Consider the following 26,029-nt stretch of genomic DNA (forward strand, 5'->3'; position numbering starts at 1 on the left):
CTTCAGGACAACAGGGTGGTGTCCTCAGCCTAGCCATCTTCAGCTGCTTCATCAATGATCTTCCCTCCATCATAAAGTCAGAAGTGGGGTGATTGTGCAATATTCAGCACCATTCACATCTCCTCAGATACTGAAGCAGTCCATGTTTAAATGCAACAAGATCTGGACAGTATCCACGTTTGGGCTGAAAGGTCGCAAGTAATATTTGAAAATATTTTGCAATGACCCCAATAAGAGACAATCTAAGTATCACTCATTGACATCCAATAGTGTTATCGTCACTGAATCTCCTAATATCAACATTTTGGGGATTTCCATTGACCAAATATCCACTGCACTCACCACATAAGCACAGTGGCTACAACAGCAGGTCAGAGGCTAGGAGTACTGCGGTGTGTAACTCACCACCTGACTCCCCAAAGCCTGTCCGCCATCTTCCATGCACAGGTCAGGAGTGTGATGGAATACTCCCCACTTGCCTGGATGGTTGCAGCTCCAACCACACTCAAGAAACTTGACACCATGCAGGACAAAACAGCACATTTGATTGGCACCACATGCATAAATATTCACTCTCCCCATTGCTGATGCTCAGTAGCAGCAGTGTGTACTATCTACAAGATGCCCTGCAGAAATTCACCACAGAACCTTTCCGAACCCATGACCACATCATCTAGAAAGACAGGGCAGCGGATGCATAGATACACCGCCCCCTGCAAGTTCCCCTCCAAGCCACTCACCATCCTAATTTGCAAATACATCACCGTTCCTTCACTGCCACTGGATCAAAATCCTGGAATTCCCTCTCTAATGGCACTATGGGTCAACCTACAACACATGGACTATAGAAGTTCAAGAAGGCAGCTCACCGCCACTTTCTCAAGGGCAACAAGGGATGGGCAATAAACACTAGCCAGCTGGTGATGCCCATGTACCACAAGTAAATTTTTCAAAAAATCTTGTGTAAGTATTGCCAGAAATGGGATGTGGTTCCTTCTTCATTGAGTTGCACGTGGGGTGATTGCAGCACTGAACCTGTAGATCTGAGTTCACATGCTAATGTAAAGGTGATACAGTGTCAGAACAGTTTGCAATTCAGTGTGTGTAACTTTAGAGCACCATCCATCAACTATAGATCTTTCAAAGCTGTCTGGAGGCAGTTTGGCCTGACTGGCATTCAATTTGCAAGAGCAATCCAGAGTTAATCCCAAAAACCCTCTGTCCTTCTCTGCTTCAGATATTTGCTTAAGTGTCTCCTAGTGACAAAGCCATCCATGCAGCAACCATCCTCTGAACAACAAAGTCAATTGTTTATTCTCAATCGAGAATGTGGTGCTGGAAAAGCACAGCAGGTCAGGCAGCATCCAAGGAGCAGGAGAGTCCACGTTTCAGGCATAAGCCCTTCATCAGGAATGAGGCTTGTGGGTCAGGGCTGAGAGATAAATGAGAGGGGGTGGGGAAGATAGCTGGGAAAGTGATAGGTGGATGAAGGTGAGGGAGAGGGTGATAGGTCAAAGGGGGAAGTGATGGATGGGTCCGGAGGGTGGTGCTGAGTTGGAGGCTTGGGGTTGGGATAATGTGGGAGGGAGAGGAAATGAGGAAGCTGTTGAAATCCGCATTTATCTGTGTGGTTGCAGGGTCCCAAGGCAGTATATGAGGCGCTCCTACTCCAGGCATTGGGTGGTAATGGTTTGGCGGTGGAGGAGGCCCAGGACCTGCATGTCCTTAACGGAGTGGGAGGCAGAGTTGAAATGTTCAGCCACGGGGTGGTGGGGTCAATGGTGCGGGTGTCCCAGAGGTGTTCTCTGAAACGATCCGTAAGATGATGTCCTGTCTCCCTAATGTAGAGGAGACCACATCGGGAGCAACGGATACAGTAGATGACATTGGTCGAGGTACAGGTAAATTTCTGACGGATATGGAAGGATCCCTTGGGGCCTTGGACAGAGGTGTGGGGAGTGGTGTGGGCTCAGGTTTTGCACTTCGTGTGGTGGCAGGGAAAGGTGCCAGGAGTTGGGGGGGGTGGGACGATAGGGGGTGTCGACCTGATGAGGGAGTCAGAGGGAATGGTCTTTTCGGAACGCTGGTACGGGTGGAGAGATGAAATATATCTCTGGTGGTGGGATCCGTTTGGAGTTGGCAGAAGTAGTGAACAATGATGCATTGTATGCGGAGGTTGGTGGGGTGTAAGTGAGGACTAGGGTGTTCCCAACGCAACAAGGATAGAACCCCCCATTCCTCGCCTTCCACCCCACAACCTCCATGTTCAGTGCATCATCCTTCGCCACTCCCGCCACCTCCAAACGGACCCTACCATCAGAAATATATTTCCCTCCCTACCCATGTCAGCCTTCTGAAAAGACCATTCCCTCTGTGAATCCCTCGTCAGGTCCACTTATGCCCGAAGCGTCGATTCTCCTGCTCCTTGGATGCTGCCTGACCTGCTGTGCTTTCCCAGCACTACACTCTCGACAAATTAAAGATACGTTTGCATTAATTAACTTGCACATTGAGAACCCTTTTACTGTGCGTAAGAGCTGGAACTGATCTGATCTGCGCCAGTGAAAAAGGAATAATCATCCTGATGTCCTGCTTCTGTTCATTATCAAGTCATTCCTATCGGAAAGTCAACAGCTGGGAGATGCACCATAGAATGAAATGTGATCAGACTGCTTTCTGCCAATTATAACTAGAACTGCAGCAAGGTAGGAGGAGCGCATGCACAAAAACCGATTGTAATGTAACTGCAGTGTCATCCACAGGCATTTGTTCCTGAGCCTCATCCACCACCAAAGGATGACGTGGGAATCAAGTACAATGTCAAACATCGGCCATTCCCTGAGGAGGTGGACAAAATTCCATTTGTAAAGGCTGACCTGAGCATTCCTGATCTGCATGAGATTGTTACTGATCAGGTAAGAGTATTATCAGGCCACCAGTGAATTGATTCCAAGCTCCCAAGTAGCCATTTAAATTATTTTAAATGAGGTGTGTCCATTGATGTTTTCATGAATTCGATTCCAAGTGTGGCTTTCCACGTTACATCGAGAATCTGGCCCTTGTGCCTGGCGTGTGACAAGCATCACTGTCTCTCTAATATGGAGCTCCAGAGTCAACACACCTAACACCATAAAGGGGGATCCTCAAGCCACTGGCAATATGTGCACGCTTTAGAGTTCACAGTGCAGCTTTCCATTGTGTAGACCTCAAGGTGTAGAGTCTATACAGAGAACAATGCCATGGTTATATCAAACCACAGATATAAAGGTTGCTGAAGTGCGTTCCTCTAAGCAGTAGCCTATCCTGTATTTATGCACTAGTATCTATTCTATTAAGCAAATAGTGTTTTTTTTCTTCTCTTTAGAATATTTATTTCCTTAGCTGTGCATTAGCATTCCATCATAGAATCTCTACAGTGTGGAAACAGGCCATTTGGCCCAACAAGTCTACACCGACCCTCTGAAGAGTAACCCATCTAGACCCATTCCCCCACATTTATTACTCTGTTTCCCCTGACTAATGCACCTAACATACACATCTCTGAACACTGTGGGCAATTTAGCATGACCAGGCCACCTAACATACACATCTCTGACTGTAGGTGGAAATCGGAGTATCCGGAGGAAACCTACACAGATGTGGGGAATGTGTAAACTCCATTCTTCGAGAAATTAGAGGATTGCTATGGAGTGCTTTTATAAGATGTGTTTTTCTCAAATTTATGTAATGTGTGAACAAATATGGATAAATGTGGCACTCCTGTCTCACAGCTTTGGATTGTGGTGGAATCCTGATGTTCTGGATGCATCTGAATCCTGATGTAACCCTCCCAAGATTTTAAATATTTTGCCTGAAAGAGTACTGCTGCCCTCTGGTGCTTATAACAGGGAAACATTAACAGTGTATCTGAGGTCTGACAGGTTCCACAAAATTCACAATGTGCAAATCTTATCATGGAGTAACATGCCAAATCTCACTTGATTATAATTAATTCCACATCACTGAAAGTGATTTAAGTAGCTGACAATAGGCTGAGCTGAAGCTGGTGAAACTTCCCAGATACAAATTCTTTGATGCTGTCAATGTTACATTTAGTTTCAATCTTCCTTTATCCCTGCTGTGTGTGTGTTTTGCTGAATGCTTGCTCTGCTATTTTATGTGATATTAAGGCAGTTCTGTCGTTAGACCGAAGCAGGGTGGACTAAATGTAGGCAACTGCTTCCCTTCCATCAATAGAATTAGTGAGCTAGTTGTATTGGGGGTTTTAACAAGCCAGACCTTTTATTGTGGTTTATCTCTGTGCCAACCCACAGATTATCAGATTTATTGAATTCAATTTCAACAGCTTGCCCTGTGAAATGTTAATCCTATAATCACTAAACAAGCCTATCTGGTACCTTATAATGCAGACTGAAACATCCACCCCACTGGCATGGCTCCATTCTTTCACTCTCACAGCCTCTATAAGCCTATTCGTAAGGAGCTTCACGGAACTGAAGGCAGAGTTTATCTGTTTTCTTTTATACAATTACAAATGAAGTTGTTTCCCTCTCGTTCATCCTTCCTTTCACTTGGGAAATTACACTGATTCTCGAGCCCCATTATTCCTGGGGTTGCCATAAGGGTTATTGATTCATTCCAAGCCCACAAAATCCCCAAAGTACCTGTCTGTTAGAAAACATTGACCGGGTTCCTGAACTTAACAAGAATTGCTATTCATTACAAATAAATAAATTCTAATCACAAGCAGTTATAAAATTTTAACGAGTTAAATTCTAACTGCCTCTTAAAACCCTATACACACAGGCAGACACAAACAAAAAATGTTTGTTTCCCTCCATCATAAAACTAAGCTGGGAAAAAACCCCTTCAACAGCACACGTCCACAGGAGTTGTTGAGCTTCCCTTTTGCTTGCCAAGACTTTGTTCTTCAATCTCATTTCTCCATATTCTTTCACTACTTTGCAGAAGGCACAGGGAGTTTAGTACACTGAGTGCACAGTCCCTCTGCTGGTTAAAGGCAGCAGCTCTCAGCAAATAGTGGGAGAAAGTAACTGGCTTGCTTCTTGCTCCTGTACAAAGAGAGAGACGCTCACATGCAACCTGCCTTTCAATCCAAAGGCAGCTTTTCCATTTATTTTTTATTTTTATTTGAAATTGCAAGCTGTTCAACTACACCAAAACCAATCAGTTATCACCAAGCTGATGACCTTTAGTATCCATGTCTGGTCACCTTTGCACAAACCAATCATCTGCATGTCAACCAAATCTCTCTCTCTCTCTTCTCTCTTTAAATGTCATATTGTTTCAGAAAATGTCTGCTATTAAAATGTGAAGATGAATCGCAATCTTCACTCACCGTAATGGCTCAGCTAATCCAGATCCCACTGTTACATTGAGAAAATCGGATGAATTTTATAGATAGGCTTGTATTTCTATTATATCCTGTACGGATTCAGGAAGCCACAAAGCACTGAACATTCACTAAAATGCATTTGAAGCGAAGTTGCTGTTGGAATGTAGGAAGATCTCTTGATGGTCCTTGTTTAAGCATGACCCAGGTCAGGAGAGGGAATGGACTCCCTCTTCTCCCCCAAGAAGTCACATAAGTATTTATTTTTCTTTTTAGCATGCAGCTTTCACACTTAATTTAAATGAATTAACTAGACCATAATGTGGGAGCCAAATTACAAGGTTTTCTTGAGAGGAAGATGAACATAAATTTTATTACCTACTAATCCCAAAAAAACGACGTCAGTTACAGATAACCTCAAAAGGAATGTGATAGAATGTTTAGTACAGACATGAAGGTAAAGGTGATTCCAGTTTAAAGTTCTTAAAGTTGTGCAGGAGCTGGATTTTAAATCTAATGTAAGCTGGTTGATTGTTGACTGGTATTCTGAAGCTGATTGTCCCAAGTGTTTAGTTACAGGCACTGACTTCAAGGCTGGGTAAGATTTCTTGCTTGCATGTAATTTTTCCCTGTCCTCCTCCTGCTGAAAAGTAGCTTTATACATATAGTTCAGTGTGTGCTCTTTAGTCTAGTACGTTGCCTTAGTTTTATAACTAGCCAGAAATATTAGAAATGATAGCAAAAGTTCATTTCAATAAATAAGAAACAAATGAAAGGCAAAAGTAGAAATTGGGCCACTCCAAATTGATGCAGGAAGGCTAGTGATAGGAGACAAGGAAATAGCTGAAGAGCTTAAATACTTTGTGTCAGTCTTCACAGTGGAAGACATGAGTAATATCCCTACAATAATGGAGAGTCAAGGGCCAGAGTTGAGTATGGTAGTCATTACAAAAGCAAAAGTGCTAGAAAAGCTAAAAGGTCTAAAAATTGATAAATTTCCTAGCCCTAGAGTTCTGAGGGAGGTCGCTGAAGAAATAGCGGAGGCATTAGTTGTAATCTTACAAAAATCACTGGAGTCAGGGAAAGTCCCAGATGATTTGAAAATCGCTGTTGTTAACCCCTTGTTCAAGAAAAAAAATCAAGACAAAAGATGGAAAATTATAGGCCGTTTAGCCTATTTATGTTTTTCTTCCTCTCAAGAAAACCTTGTAATTTGGTTGTAGGTAAAATTCTAGAATCCATCGTTAAGGATGAGATTTCTAAATTCTTGGAAGTGCAGGGTCAGATTAGAACAAGTCAGCATGGATTTAGCAAGTGGAGGTCGTGCCTGACAAACCTGTTAGAATTCTTTGAAGAGGTGACAAGTAAGTTAGAACAGGGAAACCCAGTGAATATTATCCACTTAGACTTCCAAAAGGCCTTTGATAAGGTGCCTCATGGAGGCTGCTGAATAGGGTGAGGGCCTGTGGTATTCGAGGTGAGCTAAAGGCATGGATTGAAGATTGGCTGTCTGACAGGAGGCAGAGAGTTGGAATAAAAGGTTCTTTTTCAGAATGGCAGCCGATGACAACTGGTGTTTCGCAAGGTTCAGTGTTGGGGCCGCAGCTGATCACTTTATATGTTAATGATCTGGGGGACAGGGGGCATTCTGGTGAAGTTCACCAATGATATGAAGTTAGGTGGACAGGCAGGTAGTTCTGAGGATGTGGGGAGGCTGCAGAAAGATTTAGAGCTGAAAATGTGTTGCTGGTTAAAGCACAGCAGGTCAGGCAGCATCCAAGGAACAGGAAATTCGACGTTTCGGGCCATGAAGGGCTCTGGCCCAAAACGTCGAATTTCCTGTTCCTTCGATGCTGCCTGACCTGCTGTGCTTTAACCAGCAACACATTTTCAGCTCTGATCTCCAGCATCTGCAGACCTCACGTTTTACCCTGCAGAAAGATTTAGACAGTTTAGGAGAGTGGTCCAAGAAATGGCTGATGAAATGCAATGAGAGCAAGTGTGAGGTCTTGCACTTTGGGAAAAAGAATACAGGCATGGACTATTTTCTAAATGGTGACAAAATTCATAAAGCCAAAGTGCAACGGGATCTTGGAATGCTAGTCCAGGATTCTCTAAAGCTTGACTTGCAGGTTGAGCCCATGATTAAGAAAGCGAATATAATGTTGTCATTTATCTCGGGATGGTTGGAATGTAAAATCAACGATGTGCTCCTGAGACTTTATAAAGCTCTGGTTCGGCCCCATTTAGAATATTGTGTCCAATTCTGGGCCCCACACCTCAGGAAGGACATACTGGCACTGGAGCGTGTCCAGCGGACATTCACACGGATGACCCCTGGAATTGTAGGCCTAACATACAATGAACGGCTGAGGATCCTGGGATTGTATTCGTTAGAGTTTAAAAGGTTGAGAGGAGATCGAATGTAAACTTACAAGATAATACATGGCTTAGAAAGGGTGTACGCTGGTAAGTTGTGTCCTTGAGGCGGAAATACAAGAACCCATGGGCACAGCCTTAGAATTAGAGGGGGTCAATTTAAAATGAAAATTAGGAGACATATCTTCAGCCAGAGAGTGGTGGGCCTGTGGAATTCATTGCCGAGGAGAGCAGTGGAGGCTGGGACATTAAATGTCTTCAAGGCAGAGATTGACAAATTCTTGATTTCGCAAGGAATTAAGGGCTACGGGGAGAGTGCGGGTAAGAGGTGTTGAAATGCTCATCAGCCATGATTGAATGGCGGAGTGGTCTTGATAGGCTGAATGGCCTTCCACCCCTATGTCTTATGGATGATCTGCAGGGAATTGCATCCCAATATGGAACTTCCCAAAAGTTGTGAATCAAATGGGTGAGGGGAATCAGAGTTTGAGAGCCTTTCATAATGATGTTAATTTTGGTTCAGACTGGTGTTTGTTTACTGATCACTTCATGAGCTTGACTCAGATGATCACAAATCAAATATATGCTATTTTTAGGTCTCTGGCATATCAATCAGATGATGGAAGTTAAATATTGATTTGCATTTTTGCTATGATTATAATAACGCTAATAAATCTCCTGCAGCTGGAAGTTCAACATGAGAAGCTGAAGAAATTGATGGCCAAACAAATTCTCTATGAAAATGCACTGGAAAAGATCAGTGAAGAGAGACTGTCCAAGACCGTGTTCCCTGATCCAGTGACTGAATGCATCCCCCCTCCTCCTGCACAGGAATTCCAGACTGCTCGCCTTCTCCTTTCACACTTTGGATTCCTATCTTTGGAAGCACTGAAGGTAAGCTATTTCTTGATGAATCTTGTGGGAACCTTGTCATTTTTTATTACTATTTACATATTCTTTCTTCCTGTTTCCAGCTGTGTATTGAGACAGTCTGATTTGAGTGAGTGAATAATTCAGATTTGTTTTCAGTTGCAAGATTTTGACCATCAACACTGCATCCTGAATTTCACAATAACAAAAAACATCTAATTATACCACTGTGGACTTTTATGCATAACTGTTCAACAAACTTTTTACCATGCCCCTGAATTCTGTAACAATGTATACCTTTAAATTTAATTTTTGTTTTCTATTTACCATGTTAAAACATGGGTGATATATCGATTTAGTCTCATTTTTGAGTGAATATGTACTGGATGTGGATATGGGCCAAAAGGGACGAGTTCAGTGGGGGGGAACTTGGTCAGCATGGACGAGTTGGACTGAAGGGTCTGTTTCCAGCTATATGTTTGTCAGTTGCTACCAAGCCCTGTGTAGGAGTTGAATCTCTTCTGTGGCTTGGTATTCTGATGGAAGTATGTCTCCAAAAAGTTTGAATTAAATAAGTGGTAGAATTTGCACACTGCCGCAACCAGTAGATACAAACCGGTTGAGTACAGTCTGGACTTAGTTGTATTTGACATTATAATGGTGCGATGTATGTGTACTGTGTTCCCCCATCTACCTCCACCAACCAGCTGAGTGACATCCTGGGGCAGAAAAATGAACAGCAGAGGTAAGGAGTGAATCATAGATCAATTTAAGAGAGAGATTCCTCTCCAAGTCCTGAAATTAATCAGACAATTTTAGAGAGACCACAGTGAATGGTGACCCCATTACCCAGGTAGATTGTAAAGATGATGATGTTAGATTCAGTCAGAAACCTGCTCAGCTCGCATTTTGTATATTTACATCAAATCTGCAAAAGTACGAGAAACCATGGGGTGGGTCAGTGAGGGAGAGGCTAATGAGGGAAAGGGAGTGGCCAAGGCCTGGTGGCAGGGACTGGAATCCAAAGCCCCCACGCTAAATTAACAAGGCTATGAATTGACTATTGGGAGATGGCCCAGAACAGCAGGTAAAATCAGAATGGAAAAGCAAATGCACGCTGAGTAAGGCTGACAGTTTGGGGCTCCTCATTTAAAATGGATCAGGGAAATTCACAAACCACTTGGGAGGTGTCAAATTCTTTATTATTTAAGGTAAAAGCTAAACTTGGTTTAAAAGCCTGTTTTTGTACCTCACGTCAGAGTAACCTGACCATCGGATCATTAACTCTTCCCGAAAGCTGCTATCAGCTAATTTAATTACGTTATAGAGATATACAGCATGTAAACAGACCCTTTTGGTCCAATGCAGCCATGCTGACCAGATATCCTAGATTAATCTAGTCCCATTTGGCCAATATCCCTCTAAACCCTTCCAATTCATACACCCATCCAGATACCTTTTAAATGCTGTAATTAAACCAGCCTCCACCACTTCCTCTGGCAGCTCATTCCATACAAGCACTACCCTCAGCATGAAAATGTTGACCCCCTGGGCCACTTTTAAATATTTCTGCTCTCACCATAACTCTGTCCCCTAGTTTTAAACTCCCCTACCCTGGGATAAAGACCTTAGCTAGGCAAAAGTGAGGACTGCAGATACTGGAAACCAGAATTTATAGATTAGAGTGGTGCTGGAAAAGCACAGCAGGTCAGGCAGCACCCGAGGAGCAGGAAAATCAACATTTTGTTCCTGATGAAGAGCTTTTGCCCAAAACGTCGATTTTCCTGCTCCTCGGATGCTGCCTGACCTGCTGTGCTTTTCCAGCACCACCCTGATCTGAACTAAAGACCTTGGCTATTCAGAGCTGAAAAATGTTTTGCTGGAAAAGCACAGCAGGTCAGGCAGCATCCAAGGAGCAGTACAATCGACTCAGGCTTTTGCCCGAAATGTCGATTCTCCTGCTCCTTGGATGCTGCCTGACCTGCTGCACTTTTCCAGCAACACATTTTTCAGCTCTGATCTCCAGTATCTGCAGTGATCACTTTCTCCATCTTGGCTATTCACCCTATCCTGCCCCACATGATTTTCTAAACATTGTTCAGGTCACCCCTCAGCCTCCTACACTCCAGGGAAAACAGCCCCAGCCTATTCAGCCTCTCCCTATAGCTCAACCCCTCCAACCCTGGCAACATGCTTGTAAATCTTTTCTAAACCCTTTCAGCATCACCGCTATTGTCCATGTATGCACATAGTGCTGTTAGGAAGGGAGTTCCTGATTTTTGACCTAGAGAAACTGAAAGAACCATAATTATAATGGAGTGGAATAGCTTGTGCATCAGTGCTTAAGGCTGTGAATGTCTAAGGTGGTGAATTAGGTCTTTCAAGTGGGTGGCTGTTTCCTGGATGGTTGAGCTTTATTTTTGTATGTTTCTGGATCTGTACTCAGTCAGGCAAATGGGGAGTATTACACCACACTTCAGTGTTGTGCTTTGTAGACGGTGAAGTTTTGGGGAGTCAGTGTGAGTGACATGCTGCCTAATTCCCTGCCTCTGACCTGCCCTTGTAGCTGCTATTCCAGTTCAGTTTCTGGACCATGTAACCATCCCAGTAGATGAAATTCCCACATTTGCAGTATACAAAGCTTCAGCTTCCTAATTCTGTTGTGGTACCAGAGGAATTTTAAGCTGCATTTTTCTTTGAACTTACTGGTAACCTTCCAAAGGATCACCAAAAATCATTGGCTGAAAGTGACACTCTTCCCTTGTTCTTTCCTCACCAATAGTTGACCGTTTCAAGGCTAAATTTCCAGGTTGTGACATGCACCCTCCGTCCCTTGGGCATCTGTTATGTGTATTTAGGGTCACGTCCCAGGGATTCTTGCAGGTGGTGAAGTGTACAGTGTTATCTATATAACTGATATCCTTAGGTCTGCTGTAATCTCAATAGTTTTCCTATCTGCTGGCACTTTGTTGTGATATAATTTTGTTAAAATGATAAGTTTTAATTTCAAATTCAGTTGTATGTTTTGCTGGTTCCTGAAAGTCCATGGGTATAGCTTCCCCATTTGGACTGCAGCTGTTTACTACCACAGCCACCTTGAGGACAATTGGGGATGGCCCATAAACATTTTCCTTCCCACTGACACTCAGTTCCTTATGAATGAATTAAAGTAAAGGATGGTCGCTCATTACCCCAAGATGACTTGTATACTCCACTCTCCACTAACCATCCTAAGCATCATTTGTTATTCTGGTGTAATAGTCATTTATAGTTGTGTTTGAACATTTTCCTAGGAGCCAGGTAATAGCTGCCGTCCTCCTAATCTGATTGCACTGGACTGTACTCTTGCTGGATTTTTTGATGACATCGGCTACTTGGACTTGCTGCCCACCAGACCTTTTGAAACTGTCTTCATATTTTATATGAAACCTGGTCAGAAAACTAGCCAGGAGGTAAGGACCATTATTACCAATTTGCATACTGAATAAAGATGATGATTTCACTGTTTATTTAATATATATTCTTCTATGGAATCTTCATTGCTTGTCCCTAACTGTTCTTGAACTCGGTGGCTGTTTCAGTGGGAAGTTAAGAGACAGCCATATTATTGTGGATGTAAGAGGGCCAGCCTAGGTAAGGACAGCAGATTTATTTTCCCTAAAGAACTTCCTTGAAGCTGGGTTTTTACAATTGATAATTGTAATTGATAATATCATGGTAACCATTATGGAGACTAACTTTCAATTCCAGATTTATTAATTGAATTCAAATTCCACAAACTACCCTTGAACCCAAATAGACTGGGCCTCTGTATTACTATTCCAGTGATACTACCATTATGCCACTATATCCAATTAGAGAGGTGGAAACCGAAATAGTTTGTTGGCATTGAGATTAAATCCTTGCCTAAAATGTATGGCTATATCTGTTACTACGTCTTGTACAGACGAACTGCCTGTATTCTATATGAGCATGCAGCCAGTGGCTACTTGGTCTCCATTCTGACTCCAGAATTGGTGTGAAATTCCTGTTCAGCCACCCTTTTAAAAACCTGCAGTTCTTGCTTGTAATTCTGTTTGTAATAGGTGTACGGCTGCCTAATCTTTCAGTGAAACGGGAGAAGTCATGGCTCATGTTGAGGGTGGCAGAAATTGTTGAAGAAAGAGTGCAGGCAAAACAATCCTGAGGCTGAAGGAAGTGGCTAATGTTTAAAAGCTGAGGCGAATGGTTTAACCTGGATGTAAGTTTGCTTGCTAAGCTGGAAGGTTTGGTTTCAGACATTTCATCACCATACTAGGTAACATCATCAGTGAGCCTCCGGATGAAGCACTAGTGGTATGGCCCACGTTTTATTTATGTTTAGGTTTCCTTGGGTTGGTAATGCCATTTCCTGTGGTGATGTCATTCCCTGTTCTTTTTTTCTCAGGGAGTGGTAAATGGGATCCAAGTCCGTGTGTTTGTTGATAGAGTTCTGGTTAGAATGCCATACTTCTAGGAATTCTCACGTGTGTCTCTGTTTGGCCGGGAAATTTCCCACCAAAAAACTTTACTCGCTAATGCAGCAGACCATGAATGGACAGGCACAGTACAACAAGCCATAGACATTAGACAGCGACTCAGAAAATGAGAAAAAAACTAGACCTGCAGAAAAATACTAGACAAACTTACACAAAATAATAACACAGACAACACAGAAGCATGGATAAAAAACTTATCTGACCGACCCTGAACAGACACTGAATAAACCGACCTGGTAAGAAGATTAAATTATAACTTCTGGGATGCGGTCAAGAAAGACTACTTAGCAGCATTAGAAATAGCACTAAAAGACAATGAACTTGCAGAAGAAACCCAGCAAACCATCAGACAGACAGTTGCACCAACATTAAGCAGGGAAAAGGAAAGAAACAAACACACTCAATACATAAGAAAGGAAAGCACTATAAGGACTAAAGAAAAATAAAAACATTGTTATCCTAGCTGCATACAAAGGACACTTGATAGTCATTTTAAATCAAAGAGACTACATTGAAAAAGCGAATGCACTACTTACTGATACCAGCACTTACCAACAAGTGGCGATAGACCCGACCCCAGAAATAGACAACCGAATCACAACCCTACTCAAATAACTTCAGAAATCTGGAGAAATAAACAAAACCAACTTCCAAAAAATGAAACCAGACAGATCCAACATACCACACTTCTATGGATTACCCAAAATTCACAAACCAGAAACACCCCTCAGACCAGTAGTCTCGCTACCTGGAACACCAACTTAGAGATTAGCCAAGGAGCTACACCAAAAACTAAAACACTTAGTAGAAGACCACGCCACTTCATCCACTCCAACCAAGAATTCCTGAAGACCATCAAAGATACCAAGATAGAAGAGGATGAAATAATGGTTTCCTTTGATGTAACAGTCCTGATTACATCCATCAACATTAACCTGACCAAGGAAACAATAACTACACTGTTAGAAGACCTAAAGACACATACACCAAACACCACCAACTTCTTCAGCAAGGACAGTATTGTCAAGCTAGTGGACCTATGCCTTACCACCCACTTCACCTTCAACAACAAAACCTGGAGACAAACCAACGGAACACCCATGGGGAGGGTCTCCGTTATCAGGGTTCTTAGCAGAGGCAGTAATGCAGAGACTTGAACAAACAGCTCTGCCAACCATCCAACCCAAACTTTGGGTCCACTATGTGGATGACACCTTTGTCATCACTAAACAAAACAAATCAGAGGAGACGTTCAAGAAATCAATAATGCCCTTGCTGGCATAAAATTTACTAAAGAGGAGGAAAGCAACAACAAACTGCCATTCCTAGATGTCGCAGTAGAGCGAACAGCCAATGGGGAACTTCAAACCAGCGTCTACAGGAAAACAACACGTACAGACCAAGTACTGAATTACTGAAGCAATCATCCCAACACCCACAAACTAAGCTGCATCAGAATATTATTTCAATGAGCCACCACACACTGCAGCACAGAGGAACTACGAAAAGCAGAAGAAAATCACTTATACAGTGTATTCAAAAAGAACGGGTACCCAACGAGCACAGTCTGCCGATTTCTGAGCAACAAACCCAAACAAGCAGACAAAACCTGTCCAGAAACCCTAACCATTCTCTGTTGCATCAAAGACATCTCGGAAATGACTGCCAGACTACTCAGACCCCTTGGCATCAGGGTAACCCATAAACCCACCAACACACTAAAACAGCAGCTAATGAACTTGAAAGACCCCATACAGACAGCAAGCAAAACTAATGTCATTTACAAAATACCTTGCAAGAACTGTAACAAGGTAAAAACAATGACTGCAGATGCTGGAAACTGCTCCTCGAATGCTGCCTGAACTGCTGTGCTTTTCCAGCACCACTCTAATCAAGAACTGTAACAAGCACTACATTGGACAAACAGGCAGAAAACTAGCCACCAGGATACATGAATATCACCTAGCCACAAAACGACATAACCCACTCTCACTGGTAACTTTAAATATGGATGAGGAAGGACACCACTTCGACTGGGACAACATAGCCACCTTGGACAAGCCAAATAGAAAGACACACAATTCTTAGAAGCATGGCATTCCACCTGGAACTCTATCAACAAACACACAGACTTGGATCCCATTTACCACACTGAGAAAAAGAACAGGAAATGACATCGCCCCAGGAAATGATGTCACCAACCCAAGGAAACCTAAACATGTAAGTAAGTACTGGGCCATACCACCAGTACTTCATCCGGAGGCTCACTGATGATGTTACCTAGTATGGTGGTGATACATCTGAAACAGAATCTTCCAGCTCAGTGAGCAAACCTACATCCAGAACCTCAACCTGAGCTACAAATCTTCTCAAAACTCGCTAACAATTTATCTGTCTGATTCATTTACAGTAATGCCTTGTGAACTAAAAATTGTGGTGAGCATTCTTGTTCTTATTCAGCAGGGCTGTTTGTGATAAACTTCCCAAATTAGGCTAAAAGAATAATTAGTTTCTAGGCAGAGCAGTTGAGTCTTGAAATATCTGATTAATCTAGTTGATGTGACTACCTTTGCTCTTTGACTTGTTCAGCATGAAAATATTTTGTAAATTACAAATAGTGATTGAGATGAGTAGCCAGTTTGTGATTTAAAGTTCACAGTTACCAATTTCTTTCTTTAACCTACAATTTACCATGCACCCAAACTACAATTAACAGGCAATTGTCCTATAAAGATATTTATACACAAAGCTTGGTGCATATGAAAATACTAATGTAGGCTGGTAAACTGTCCTTGCTGAAAATTAAATAGCACAGATGAAACCACATTGAACTTTGTAAAACTTGTAAAAGTAATGTTTGACATATTGCTGTGCATTTCAGCAAATCTCTTCAGCCAGTAACCAGACTGATGAATATAATTAAACTCTGAACCTTCATAATGTATTAAACATGTATAACGAAGCAACTTAGATGAGTGTGTCATGGGAGCTGAGTCATATGTGCCATTTGATGATCTTAACCTTGTATTCCACCTAATATGAATGAGCACAGTAAAATGTTGTAATTTGATCTTAAAAGTTATTGCAATGAAATGGAAATTACTTTAACGTGAATAAGAATATAAGCATGAGAATTTGGAACAGAAGGAAGCCATTGAGCCCCTTGAGCCTGTTCAGGATTCACTAGGATTATGGCTGATCTGTTCTTGGCCTCAACTCTATGTTCTTACCAGTTTCTAATAAATCTTGACTCACTTTTGTTTAAAATTCTACCCATCTCAGCCTTGCATATATTCAATGACTCCGTCACCGCATGTCTCTCGAGCAGAAAATTCCAAAAATTCATGACCCCCAGAAAAGAAATTCCTCCTCACCCCCATCTTAAACACTTTCTAATTGCTTTTCAGATTCTGAAGAATGTGGAATCCTCCAGTAATGTGCAGTCTAATTTCTTGGAATTTCTCCTTTCGTTGGGATGGCCAGTGGATGTTGGAAAGCATCCGGGCTGGACAGGACACGTGTCAACCAGCTGGCTAATTAATGCATGCAATGGCAGTGAGGGGAAAGAACAAGGTGTGTTGTCAAGGTGACCAGAATATCCACAATTTCGGGAAATCTAGCAATATAAATGCTGAAATCTGGAAATTACCTTTTGTCAGTGAACACCTGTAAAAGCTAATTTTGTACCATATGATGACATACCAGATTAATGGGAAGGTGATGATCTGGGGGGATTACCGCTGGACTGTTAATCCAGAAACCCAGATAACATCTGGAGACCTGGGTTCAAATCCAATCATGACAGATGGTAGAATTTGAATTCAATAAACATCTGGAATTAAGAATCTAATGAGACCACGAATCCATTGCCGATGATTGGGGAAAAACCCATCCAGTTCACTAATGTCATTTTAGGGAAGGAGACTGCCATCCTTACCTGGTCTGACCTACGTATGACTCCTACCTTTCCTCTGGACAATTAGGGATGGGCAATAAATGCTGCCCAGCCAGCAACGCCCTCATCCCGTGAATGAATAAAGAAAACAATTAATATACTTCAAAAAGTTTTACAAAGGTGTTCAATTACAAGGGACCATTTTGAAATGTAGATTGTATTTTGTGAAAGGCAGTTCTGCAAAGAATGTTGGGATCAATAACTAGATTTGTTCTGCTATTTGCAACTGTAGGCCATTCATTCTGCAGTCCCCCTACTGACTCCCAAAGGATCTCCATTTAGACCTTTTCCCCTTCTCATTTCTGAATACTTTTTAATGTTTCTTTTACATGTTCAGTAATCATCCGTTGTCATTCCAAGTTATTCCGGATTCTCCTTTCACCCACTGAGAATGGGAATAGGAGGCCTTGCAGCGCCTCAAACTGATCAGTAAACTTGTGCCTGATCTGTATCTTAATTCCACTGATCATTCTTAGTTCTGTAAGCCTTATTATGCTTACCTAATAAACATCTCAAAACTGAGATTGATAATTTTTTTAAAAAATTACAGGACTGCAGATGTTGGAAATGAGAAACAAAAGCAGAAATTGCTGGAAAACCTCAACAGAGCTGGCAGCATCTGTGGAGAGAAAGCAGTGTTAACATTTTAGCATCCAGTGACCCTTCCTCAGAACTGGCAGTTCTGGACCCAAAGCGTTGAACCTTTTCTATCTGCAGAAACTGCTGGACCTATTGATAAATTTTAATTTGGTGCCCACTGTTTTTGGTGTAGTGAGTTCCAGGTTTTCACTACCATTTGTATGAAGAAGTGCTTCCCAATATTACCTGTGAAGAGCCTACTTTCGGTTGTAATGTTATACTCCCTTGCTATGGATTTGTCAACAGCTGAAATACTCTTTGAAGGTGTAGATGGAGAAACATGCTCATCTGCTTATATACCTCAATTGAATCACCCCATAATCTCCTAAAGGGAGAATACAAGTTCAGCCTTTACAGTTCAGAAAACCTTCATCTGAAAACCTCAGGACTAACTGGTTTTTAGATTAAAATTAAATTAGATTAGATTACTTAGTGTGGAAACAGGCCCTTCGGCCCAACAAGTCCACACCGACCCGCCGAAGCGCAACCCACCCATACCCCTACATTTACCCCATTATCTAATGCTATGGGCAATTTAGCATGGCCAATTCGCCTGACCCGCACATCTTTGGACTGTGGGAGGAAACCGGAGCACCCGGAGGAAACCCACGCAGACACGGGGAGAACGTGCAAAATCCACACAGTCAGTCGCCTGAGTCGGGAATTGAACCCGGGTCTCAGGCGCTGTGAGGCAGCAGTGCTAACCACTGTGCCACCGTGCCACCCTTTTGGGTAAAGGATATTTTTGGGCCCATTATAGTTCATTTGGGTCCATTGGAAAATAGCTTCACTGAAACCTAAAAGCAATGTTTTTTCCTCAAAGGACCCAAACCGTCCTGTGGACAAAACGTTTGGGCATTTGGGTTAGTAGGCCTGTGTGGGTTAAGCAAAGTTTTTTTTCAACGGGCCCAAACTTAGCCTGTTTACAGATCCATTCCAAAAATGGTTTTTTTTTGGTTTTCAGTTGTACGGATAATGGATATCTGACCTAACAAACTGTCCCAATTCTCTCACAAGTCACACCATCCCTGTTTCTTACTGGATCAGTCATATGCACTTCTCCATCAACTGAAATTGTGGTAGCATCAACAACATAAGGGCTGCTAATAAAAGCAAAATATTATGATGCTGGAATGTAAACTACAATTTAGAGAAAATCAGGTCTGGTGGCATCTGTGAAGACAGAAACAGAATTAGGTTTCCAGTCTGATATAACTGTTCCAAAGAAAAGTCAAAACGGCTTAGTTGTGAGGAAGGGTCACTGGACCTAGAATATTAACTCTGATTTCTCTGTACAGATGCTGCCAGACCTGCTGAGCTTTTCCAGTAATTTTTGTTTTTGATTTCCAGCATCCGTAGTTCTTTCAGTTTTTATTTAGTGGATATGTGGAGTTAAGTTACAGATCAGTTGTGATCTCGAATAGGCTTGATGAGCTACTTGCTGTACTCCTGTTCCTGAAATACTAGTTTAGCCATACCAGTTATTTTGAGCAGGTCTTCCATGATCCTCCTGACCTTTTTCATTCTTTCACTTGCAGAGGAAACCGTGGCACCAGCAGACACTGGAGGAGGTATTTTTAATGGAGAGAAGAGAGCCCTGTATTATGCTGATGCCTTGACTGAAATTGCCTTTGTCGTTCCCTCTTTCATGGAGTCATCCAGTAAGTCACAAATCGGGAAAACCCTTTCTCATCCTAACACTACTGTGTGTTTAGTTTGCTCTTCTATCACACTGCTTTATGCTTTCTCATATAGTATCTCTGTAAGCCATAGCAAAGGAATCTTGCAATATGCAGTGTGCTTCCACAGAGATTTCTGTTTTCAGTTGTATGTCCAGATTAATGAAGTTAAAACTCTCAACACCAGGTATAGTCCAACAAGTTTATTTGGAAGTACAAACTTTCAGAGCACTGCTCCTTCATCAGGTAGCTAGCTCTCATTCCAGCATCATAATATTTTGCTTTTATTGGCAGCTCTTATGTTGTTGATGCAACCACAATTTCAGCTGATGGAAAAAGGTGGGATCGGGGACAGAGATCATTGTATTGTGAGGTTTTGAAATGGCTTTCATTAAACCAAAGAAGGAAGAATGAATTGGTGGAGCACTGACTTCATTAGAGCAAACGCGGAGTTGGGCCAGAGAGACTGCAACCAAAGGTTAGCAGGAAAGACAGGAACTGAACAACAGGCTACTTCAAACTGGAGATGGTTTGGACACAGTTGAGTTATATTTCAGCAAAAGGCAAAAGAAAGATAAACAAATCCAGAACTCCCTACATTACCAAGAAGATAGAAATTAAGTTAAAAGAAAAGTATTAATGAAAGGTGTCAAGAAATAAATAAAAGTAAGAAACAAGCCTAATGCAGAAGATTCAGAAAAGAGGTGAAAAATCAAATAAGACAAGCAAAGAGGGATTATGAAAACAGACTGGCCACTAACACAAAAGGAAATCCCAAAGTACACAATAAACACAAGTACAGAGGAACATCGATTACCCAAAGGACGCAGGCAGGGAGTATTTCATTCGTTGAATCAAATTCTGGATAATCGAATGCTGGATAACATTGTTTAGCCAAGCATTGGGACCTCATAATCCTGCTGAATAATCCAATAGTTAGATAATCAAATGCCGAATAATAGAGGTACCTCTGTAGTAAAAGATGGTGAAAGGAGGAGTAAGGACCAAAAGGACATTTAAAATTGGAGGCAAGAAGCACTGCTGAGATGTTAAACAAAAGCCTTACATCTGCCTTTACTTATAACGCAAATGCTATCCAGACCATGATGACTGAGGAAGAGGCTCTATCGCTGGAAACATTCAGAATTAATAAGGAAGTGGTATTGGATAAGCTATCAAATTTCAGTGTTGATAAGGAGACAGGGTCTGATAAGATGTATCTGAGGAGTAGAAATTGCAGGGACACGAGCAATTATTTTTCTCTTCACTGGTCTTGGGTGATGGCAAAAGATTGGAGATTTAAAACATTACACCCCTTTTAAAAAAAGTTTGTAAAGATTGATCTGGAAATTACCGAGCACTCAGTTTAACTTCAGTGTTGGGGAAGCTCCTATGAACAGTTATCCAGGATAGAATTAATAGTCATATAAAAAAATGTTGATTGATACAGAAGAGTCAGCCATGGGTTTATTGAGGGTAAATTGTATTCAACTAATTTCCTGGAGTTTTTTGAAAAGGCACAGAGTGGGATGATGAAGGTCCATCTGTTGATGTCATGCACAAGGACTCCCAAAAGGCTTTTAATATAATGCCACACAATAGACATGTGAAGGGAGTTATAGCTCATGGAATAAAAGGGACAGTAGCAACATGAATATAGAATTGCCTGAGAGATTGGAAACAGTAATGATTAGTGAATATTTTTTGGACTGGAAGTTGGTTTGCCATGGAGGAGCCCTTGCTTTTCCTGATTTGTAGATAAATGATCTAGATCTCGGTTTCAATTTTAATTGATTAGAATAAGATGTCTTCTCAACATCTTTAACTGTACTCTAATGTGTTTTTTTCAGAAAAGCTAAATATCCATGACTTTGCTATGTATTTTTTACCCTCTCCCCCCCTCCACTTTCCTAATTAAGATTGAGTCTGCACAGCCTGTGGTTTGTAAAAATCAGGTGCCCATTCTGAACTATTAGGGGACTCCATTATTTGTAAAGGCAAATCCTCTCAATTGAAGTAAACCTCTGTTGAGAGACAGAATTGTATAAGAATTGGTTTGGATCAAGATGCTCCCTGGAAAGCAATGCATTTCATTTGGAATTCAAGTTAAATATTCATGTAATTGTTAAATGTTTATTTAACACAATCTTTAATTTGTAAATTAATATCAGGGCACTGGTTATCATAGTGCAATCATTTGAATCCATAATTTCCAGTCCTTCAGTTTTGCAGAAAAACATTCATTTCTGTTTATTACATTTGTAGCTGACTCCTCAGAAAGTGGTCTCACATTCCAAGAAGCAGAGACACAGATGGACTTATTGCCAAGCCTCCTGAAACAAGCCCCATTAACCTTGGAGCTCTTCCCAAACCATTCTGAAAACCTTAGCAACTCACAAAGGGTAAGATTCTCTCAATATAACACAAGGTTGCATGTTTATTCTTAAAGTAATTGAGAAGATGGTTTCAGATTTGTATTTAAATGTATAAGGGTGTGTACTCGTATGAACATCCATCCCAATCTCTTCTCTCTCACCCACCACCACCAAAAACAAATAAAGCATAGTCACTCCATTACGTTAGCAGGACTTCTTGATCATTCATCTTATTTATCTCCACTTTCCTAATTAAGAAATGATGTATGTTATGGCTTTATTCAGGTGAGATGTTCGACTGAAATGTGTGATTCCTTCCTCCTAATTTTAAGATTAAAGATTTTACAATGCTGTTCATAAGAGACTTCTCTATGTAACCTGGCTAATATTTGTTCCTGAATTAAGGCCACTGAAAATTGGCCATTTAACTCCTAGATGTTTGTAAGATCTATTAGTGCCATCTTTTCTTGTATACTGGCAGTCCCCACTCCTCAAAATAATTGTCATCATGAGTCAGTGTGACCACTCTCTCTCGAATCAATGTTCTGGGTTTAAATGCTGATACTCCAGGTGCAGGGCAGAGGATGTGCTGCACAGTCATTGGTAGTATATTTCAGTTGTATTCGAAAGTGGATCTAAAATATCCCAAGGAATTCTGCATAGAAGAATGGATCATGTCTTCCCCAGTGCATTGGGCAATATATATATCCAGTCGACGTCACTAAAAGCTACTGCCTCAAACTCTTCTCAAATATTCCTGGGATCATAATCTGTATTTTTTTAATTCATTCATGGGACGAGAGTATCGCTAGCTAGGCCAGCACTTATTGTCCATTCCTAAGAGTTAACCGCATTGCTATGGGTTGGGAGTCTCGTGTAGACCAGACCAGGTAAGGATGGCAGATTCCTTCCCTAAAGGACATTAGTGAAACAGATGGTTTTTTTTTTACCCCTGACAATTGACAATGGATTCATGGTCGTCATCAGACTCTTAATTCCAGATTTTTAATGAATTCAACTTCCACCATCTCCTGTGCTTGGATTTGAATCCAGGGTGTCACCTGGGTTTCTGAATTAACAGTCCAATGATCATATCACTAGCCGTCGCTTCCCCATGCAGATATGTTGCTATGTTAGAACGATACAGCACAGAACAGGCCCTTCGGCCCTCGATGTTGCTCCAACCTGTGAACTAATCTAAAGTCATCCCCCTACACTATCCCATCATCATCTATGTGCTCATTCAAAGATTGTTTAAATCTCCCTAATGTGGCTGAGTTAACTACATTGGCAGGCAGGGCATTCCACACCCTTACCACTCTCTGAGTAAAGAACCTGCCTCTTACATCTGTCTTAAATCTATCACCCCTTGTACAAGCTGACATTGTTTTATTTATATTATGCAGTGACTTTGCTTGAAGAGCAGTTTATTTGAATGTAAAGTACTTTGCAAGTCCCACACGATCTGAAGAATAGGATATATAAATACCATTTTAGTTTTACTGTGAATCATTAAAGAGGCCACTCATGTTACTGATGTTATTTTTTTCCTTCTAAAGCTGAGTCCCACACAGAAATCGAAGCGGTTGCCACTTGGGCGTACTGTCCCTCCACTGGGTCCTGAAACAAAGGTCATTGTTGTGTGGGTGGAACGCTTTGATGACATAGGTATGGTATATCTGAGAAGCTGCATTACCAAGTACTGCTTTGTATCACTGGTCCCTTTTTGGTTATACTGTTTTGATTCACTTGGGTTGTACTCAGGAAAAGATATTTTAAATTTCACTATGAAAGGAAAGTGCTTAATCTTCACTTCACAGCAAAATTCTAGTGTGGGTATCTGACCAGTCCTGTGTTATGTCTTGTGGAATTGAAGGAAATATGAAGCAACCAGGATAGTGAATTTGAGGGAGAAAATCAACAAAGATCAAAGTAGGCTTGATCTCTGTTGTTATGTTCTTGTAGATTCTCATATTCTCACTTCCTGTTAAATAATGTGTGTGCCAAGTCCTGTCAACTTCAGATTTCGTCACGCACTTTACAGCATTACCCAAAGTCTTTTCTGATATGGTTTAACATGTCTAATATTTAGTTATCTTTTTCTAGAGAATTTTCCTCTGCATGATCTTCTACCAGAGATCAACACTGGAGTAGAGACCACTACAAATAGCAGCACCTCTCTCAGGTACTTTCTTTAACACTTCAACTTCGATTTTTCTTTATTAGAAGATACAGAATTGACACATACCTTTCTTTCTGCAGACTAGTTGAGACCCTTTTTCTCAATCAGATTTTGAGCAGGAGTTTCACTCGCTCTGTGCTAGGTCATGAAGGGTTTGTTACTTTGTATTGGAAATGTCATTCGGATATTAGAAACTAAAACAGAAATTGCTGGAGAAATTCCATATGCGTGGCAGCAGAAAGAAAGCAGAGTAAACATTTCAGGTCCATTTGTCCTTGGATTCGGGACATTGACTCTATTTTCTCTCCATGGATACTGCCAGACCTGCTGCGTTTCTCCAGCAATTACTGCCTTTGTTTCAAATCTCCAGCATTCACGGTTATTTGCTTTTCATGAGGATATTATTTGGGGCTTACCTTTGCTACTCCTGGAAGCTGGCTATATCACATTTGTAGCTCAAAGGCAGTATGTGCACTATTAAATGTTGCGCCAAAACCCAGCCCTGCATAAGCACAATCATTAAGAGGATTTCTAGACCTTAATTTTACAGCTATTTTTGGGTGTGTTTCTGCTTTTTGTTCCCACTCTGGTTGCCCATTTGTTTGTTTGGATTGAATCTTTGACCTCTTTGCATGTGTTAATGTACATTTTGATCTCCCTACTATCTAAAAGTACCTTGCCTAAAACAGTTGCAATGTGAGTGTTCATTTAGGCATTACCATTGCTTTTGGAAACAGAGAATGAAAAGCATGTTTGTATTCAGGATTGAGACTAACTGATTTCACCAATGCCCATCTCTGAAATTTGAGGGGTCTGGGCCTGGAGTTATAATCACATTTTCAATACCTCAGTGGTTAGCACTGTTGCCTCACAGCGGCAGGGACCTGGATTCCATTCCACCCGTGGGCAACTGTCTCTGTGGCGTTTGCATATTCTCCCTGATACAGTGTAGGCTTCCTCCAGATGGAGGAAGTTATGGAGGGGTTATGTTTGCTACTTCCAATCCGATGGAACTTTTTCTTAATACAGGGAACTTGGAAAATTAACCCCAACGTATCTACCACCTCATTAGCAAGCTTTAACGGCTTATATGAACAGGCCCTCTGAAATACGTAGCACACTTTCCTTACTCCCTTTAGTTTTGGACTGTTCCTTGAAGGCTTTATATGTTTTCAGTTTATGCACAAGCTTGCATTTCCTGAATCCCAAGAGGTGCCTCCCACATTCCAAAGATGTGTTGCTTAGGTGGATTGGCTATAGGAAATTGCCCATAGTACACAGGAATGTGCAGACTAGTTGGATTAGCCATGGGAAATGCAGGGTTATAAGGACAGGGTAGGGGACAATGGGTCTGGGTGGGATACTCTTTGGAGACATTGGTGTGGTCTTGATGAGCTGACTGGTCTGCTTCCACACTGTAGGGATTTTATGATTAAAAAGAAAATCTGACCTGACACACGATTTTATGGCTACCCATCTTTTCTGTAAGTTATGTCTCTGGAGACCGCGTGTATCTGTGCAAACTGAACTAAGCATTTAATATTTCTCTGGTCTCATTATTTAGGACCACCACGTCAGACAAGGATGTGCCAGTCATTTTTATCCACCCCCTGAAGACTGGTCTCTTCAGAATCAAAGTTCAAGGGGCTACAGGGAAGTTCAGCATGGTGATTCCATTGGTCGATGGTATGGTAGTGAGTCGGCGGGCATTGGGTAAGGGCACCAATTGGCAGAGAATTAAATGTTCTATTTTATGATTTGACTTCAGGTGAATGATTCTATGCCTACACAAATATAACAGCTCCTACCTTTAACCCAAATTGCTTTGAGTTATTCCCATTCACTTGTGTCCTGACAAAAATAAGAAAGATGTTGACAATATCAGTGTTGCAGCACCAGGGTAAAATGTCCCCAAGTCTCAGGTGCAGTATTCATTTATGGCCTCTCACTCAATGTTTCCCATCTTTACCATGGTTCACTTGATCAGTGCAATGAAGCAGAAAGTCCTAGGTTGCATTTATGTCATTGAGATTGGCCAAAGGGAGATGCAGTGGTCATTGGCAGCAGATAAAATCCCAAA

General features: G+C 41.5%; 1 protein-coding gene across 8 annotated transcripts in view; it reads left to right on the forward strand.

Annotated features, from left to right (window-relative positions):
- The window catches only part of ralgapb (Ral GTPase activating protein non-catalytic subunit beta), a 143,325-nt gene that overhangs the window by 105,551 nt on the left and 11,745 nt on the right, over nucleotides 1–26,029 (forward strand). For 6 of the 8 annotated variants that reach the window (XM_060836570.1, XM_060836573.1, XM_060836574.1 and 3 more), the window contains 9 exons: nucleotides 2,751–2,915; nucleotides 8,417–8,626; nucleotides 11,896–12,054; nucleotides 16,527–16,692; nucleotides 19,252–19,374; nucleotides 21,658–21,794; nucleotides 23,327–23,435; nucleotides 23,874–23,952; nucleotides 25,514–25,662. In XM_060836570.1, the coding sequence (XP_060692553.1) occupies nucleotides 2,751–2,915; nucleotides 8,417–8,626; nucleotides 11,896–12,054; nucleotides 16,527–16,692; nucleotides 19,252–19,374; nucleotides 21,658–21,794; nucleotides 23,327–23,435; nucleotides 23,874–23,952; nucleotides 25,514–25,662 (1,297 nt within the window). The remainder of the gene's footprint in view (nucleotides 1–2,750; nucleotides 2,916–8,416; nucleotides 8,627–11,895; nucleotides 12,055–16,526; nucleotides 16,693–19,251; nucleotides 19,375–21,657; nucleotides 21,795–23,326; nucleotides 23,436–23,873; nucleotides 23,953–25,513; nucleotides 25,663–26,029) is intronic. The other 2 variants (XM_060836572.1, XM_060836575.1) reach the window with 1 other exon arrangement.

Source organism: Hemiscyllium ocellatum, chromosome 15 (assembly GCF_020745735.1).
Source record: "Hemiscyllium ocellatum isolate sHemOce1 chromosome 15, sHemOce1.pat.X.cur, whole genome shotgun sequence".
Taxonomy (NCBI): Eukaryota; Metazoa; Chordata; class Chondrichthyes; order Orectolobiformes; family Hemiscylliidae; genus Hemiscyllium; species Hemiscyllium ocellatum.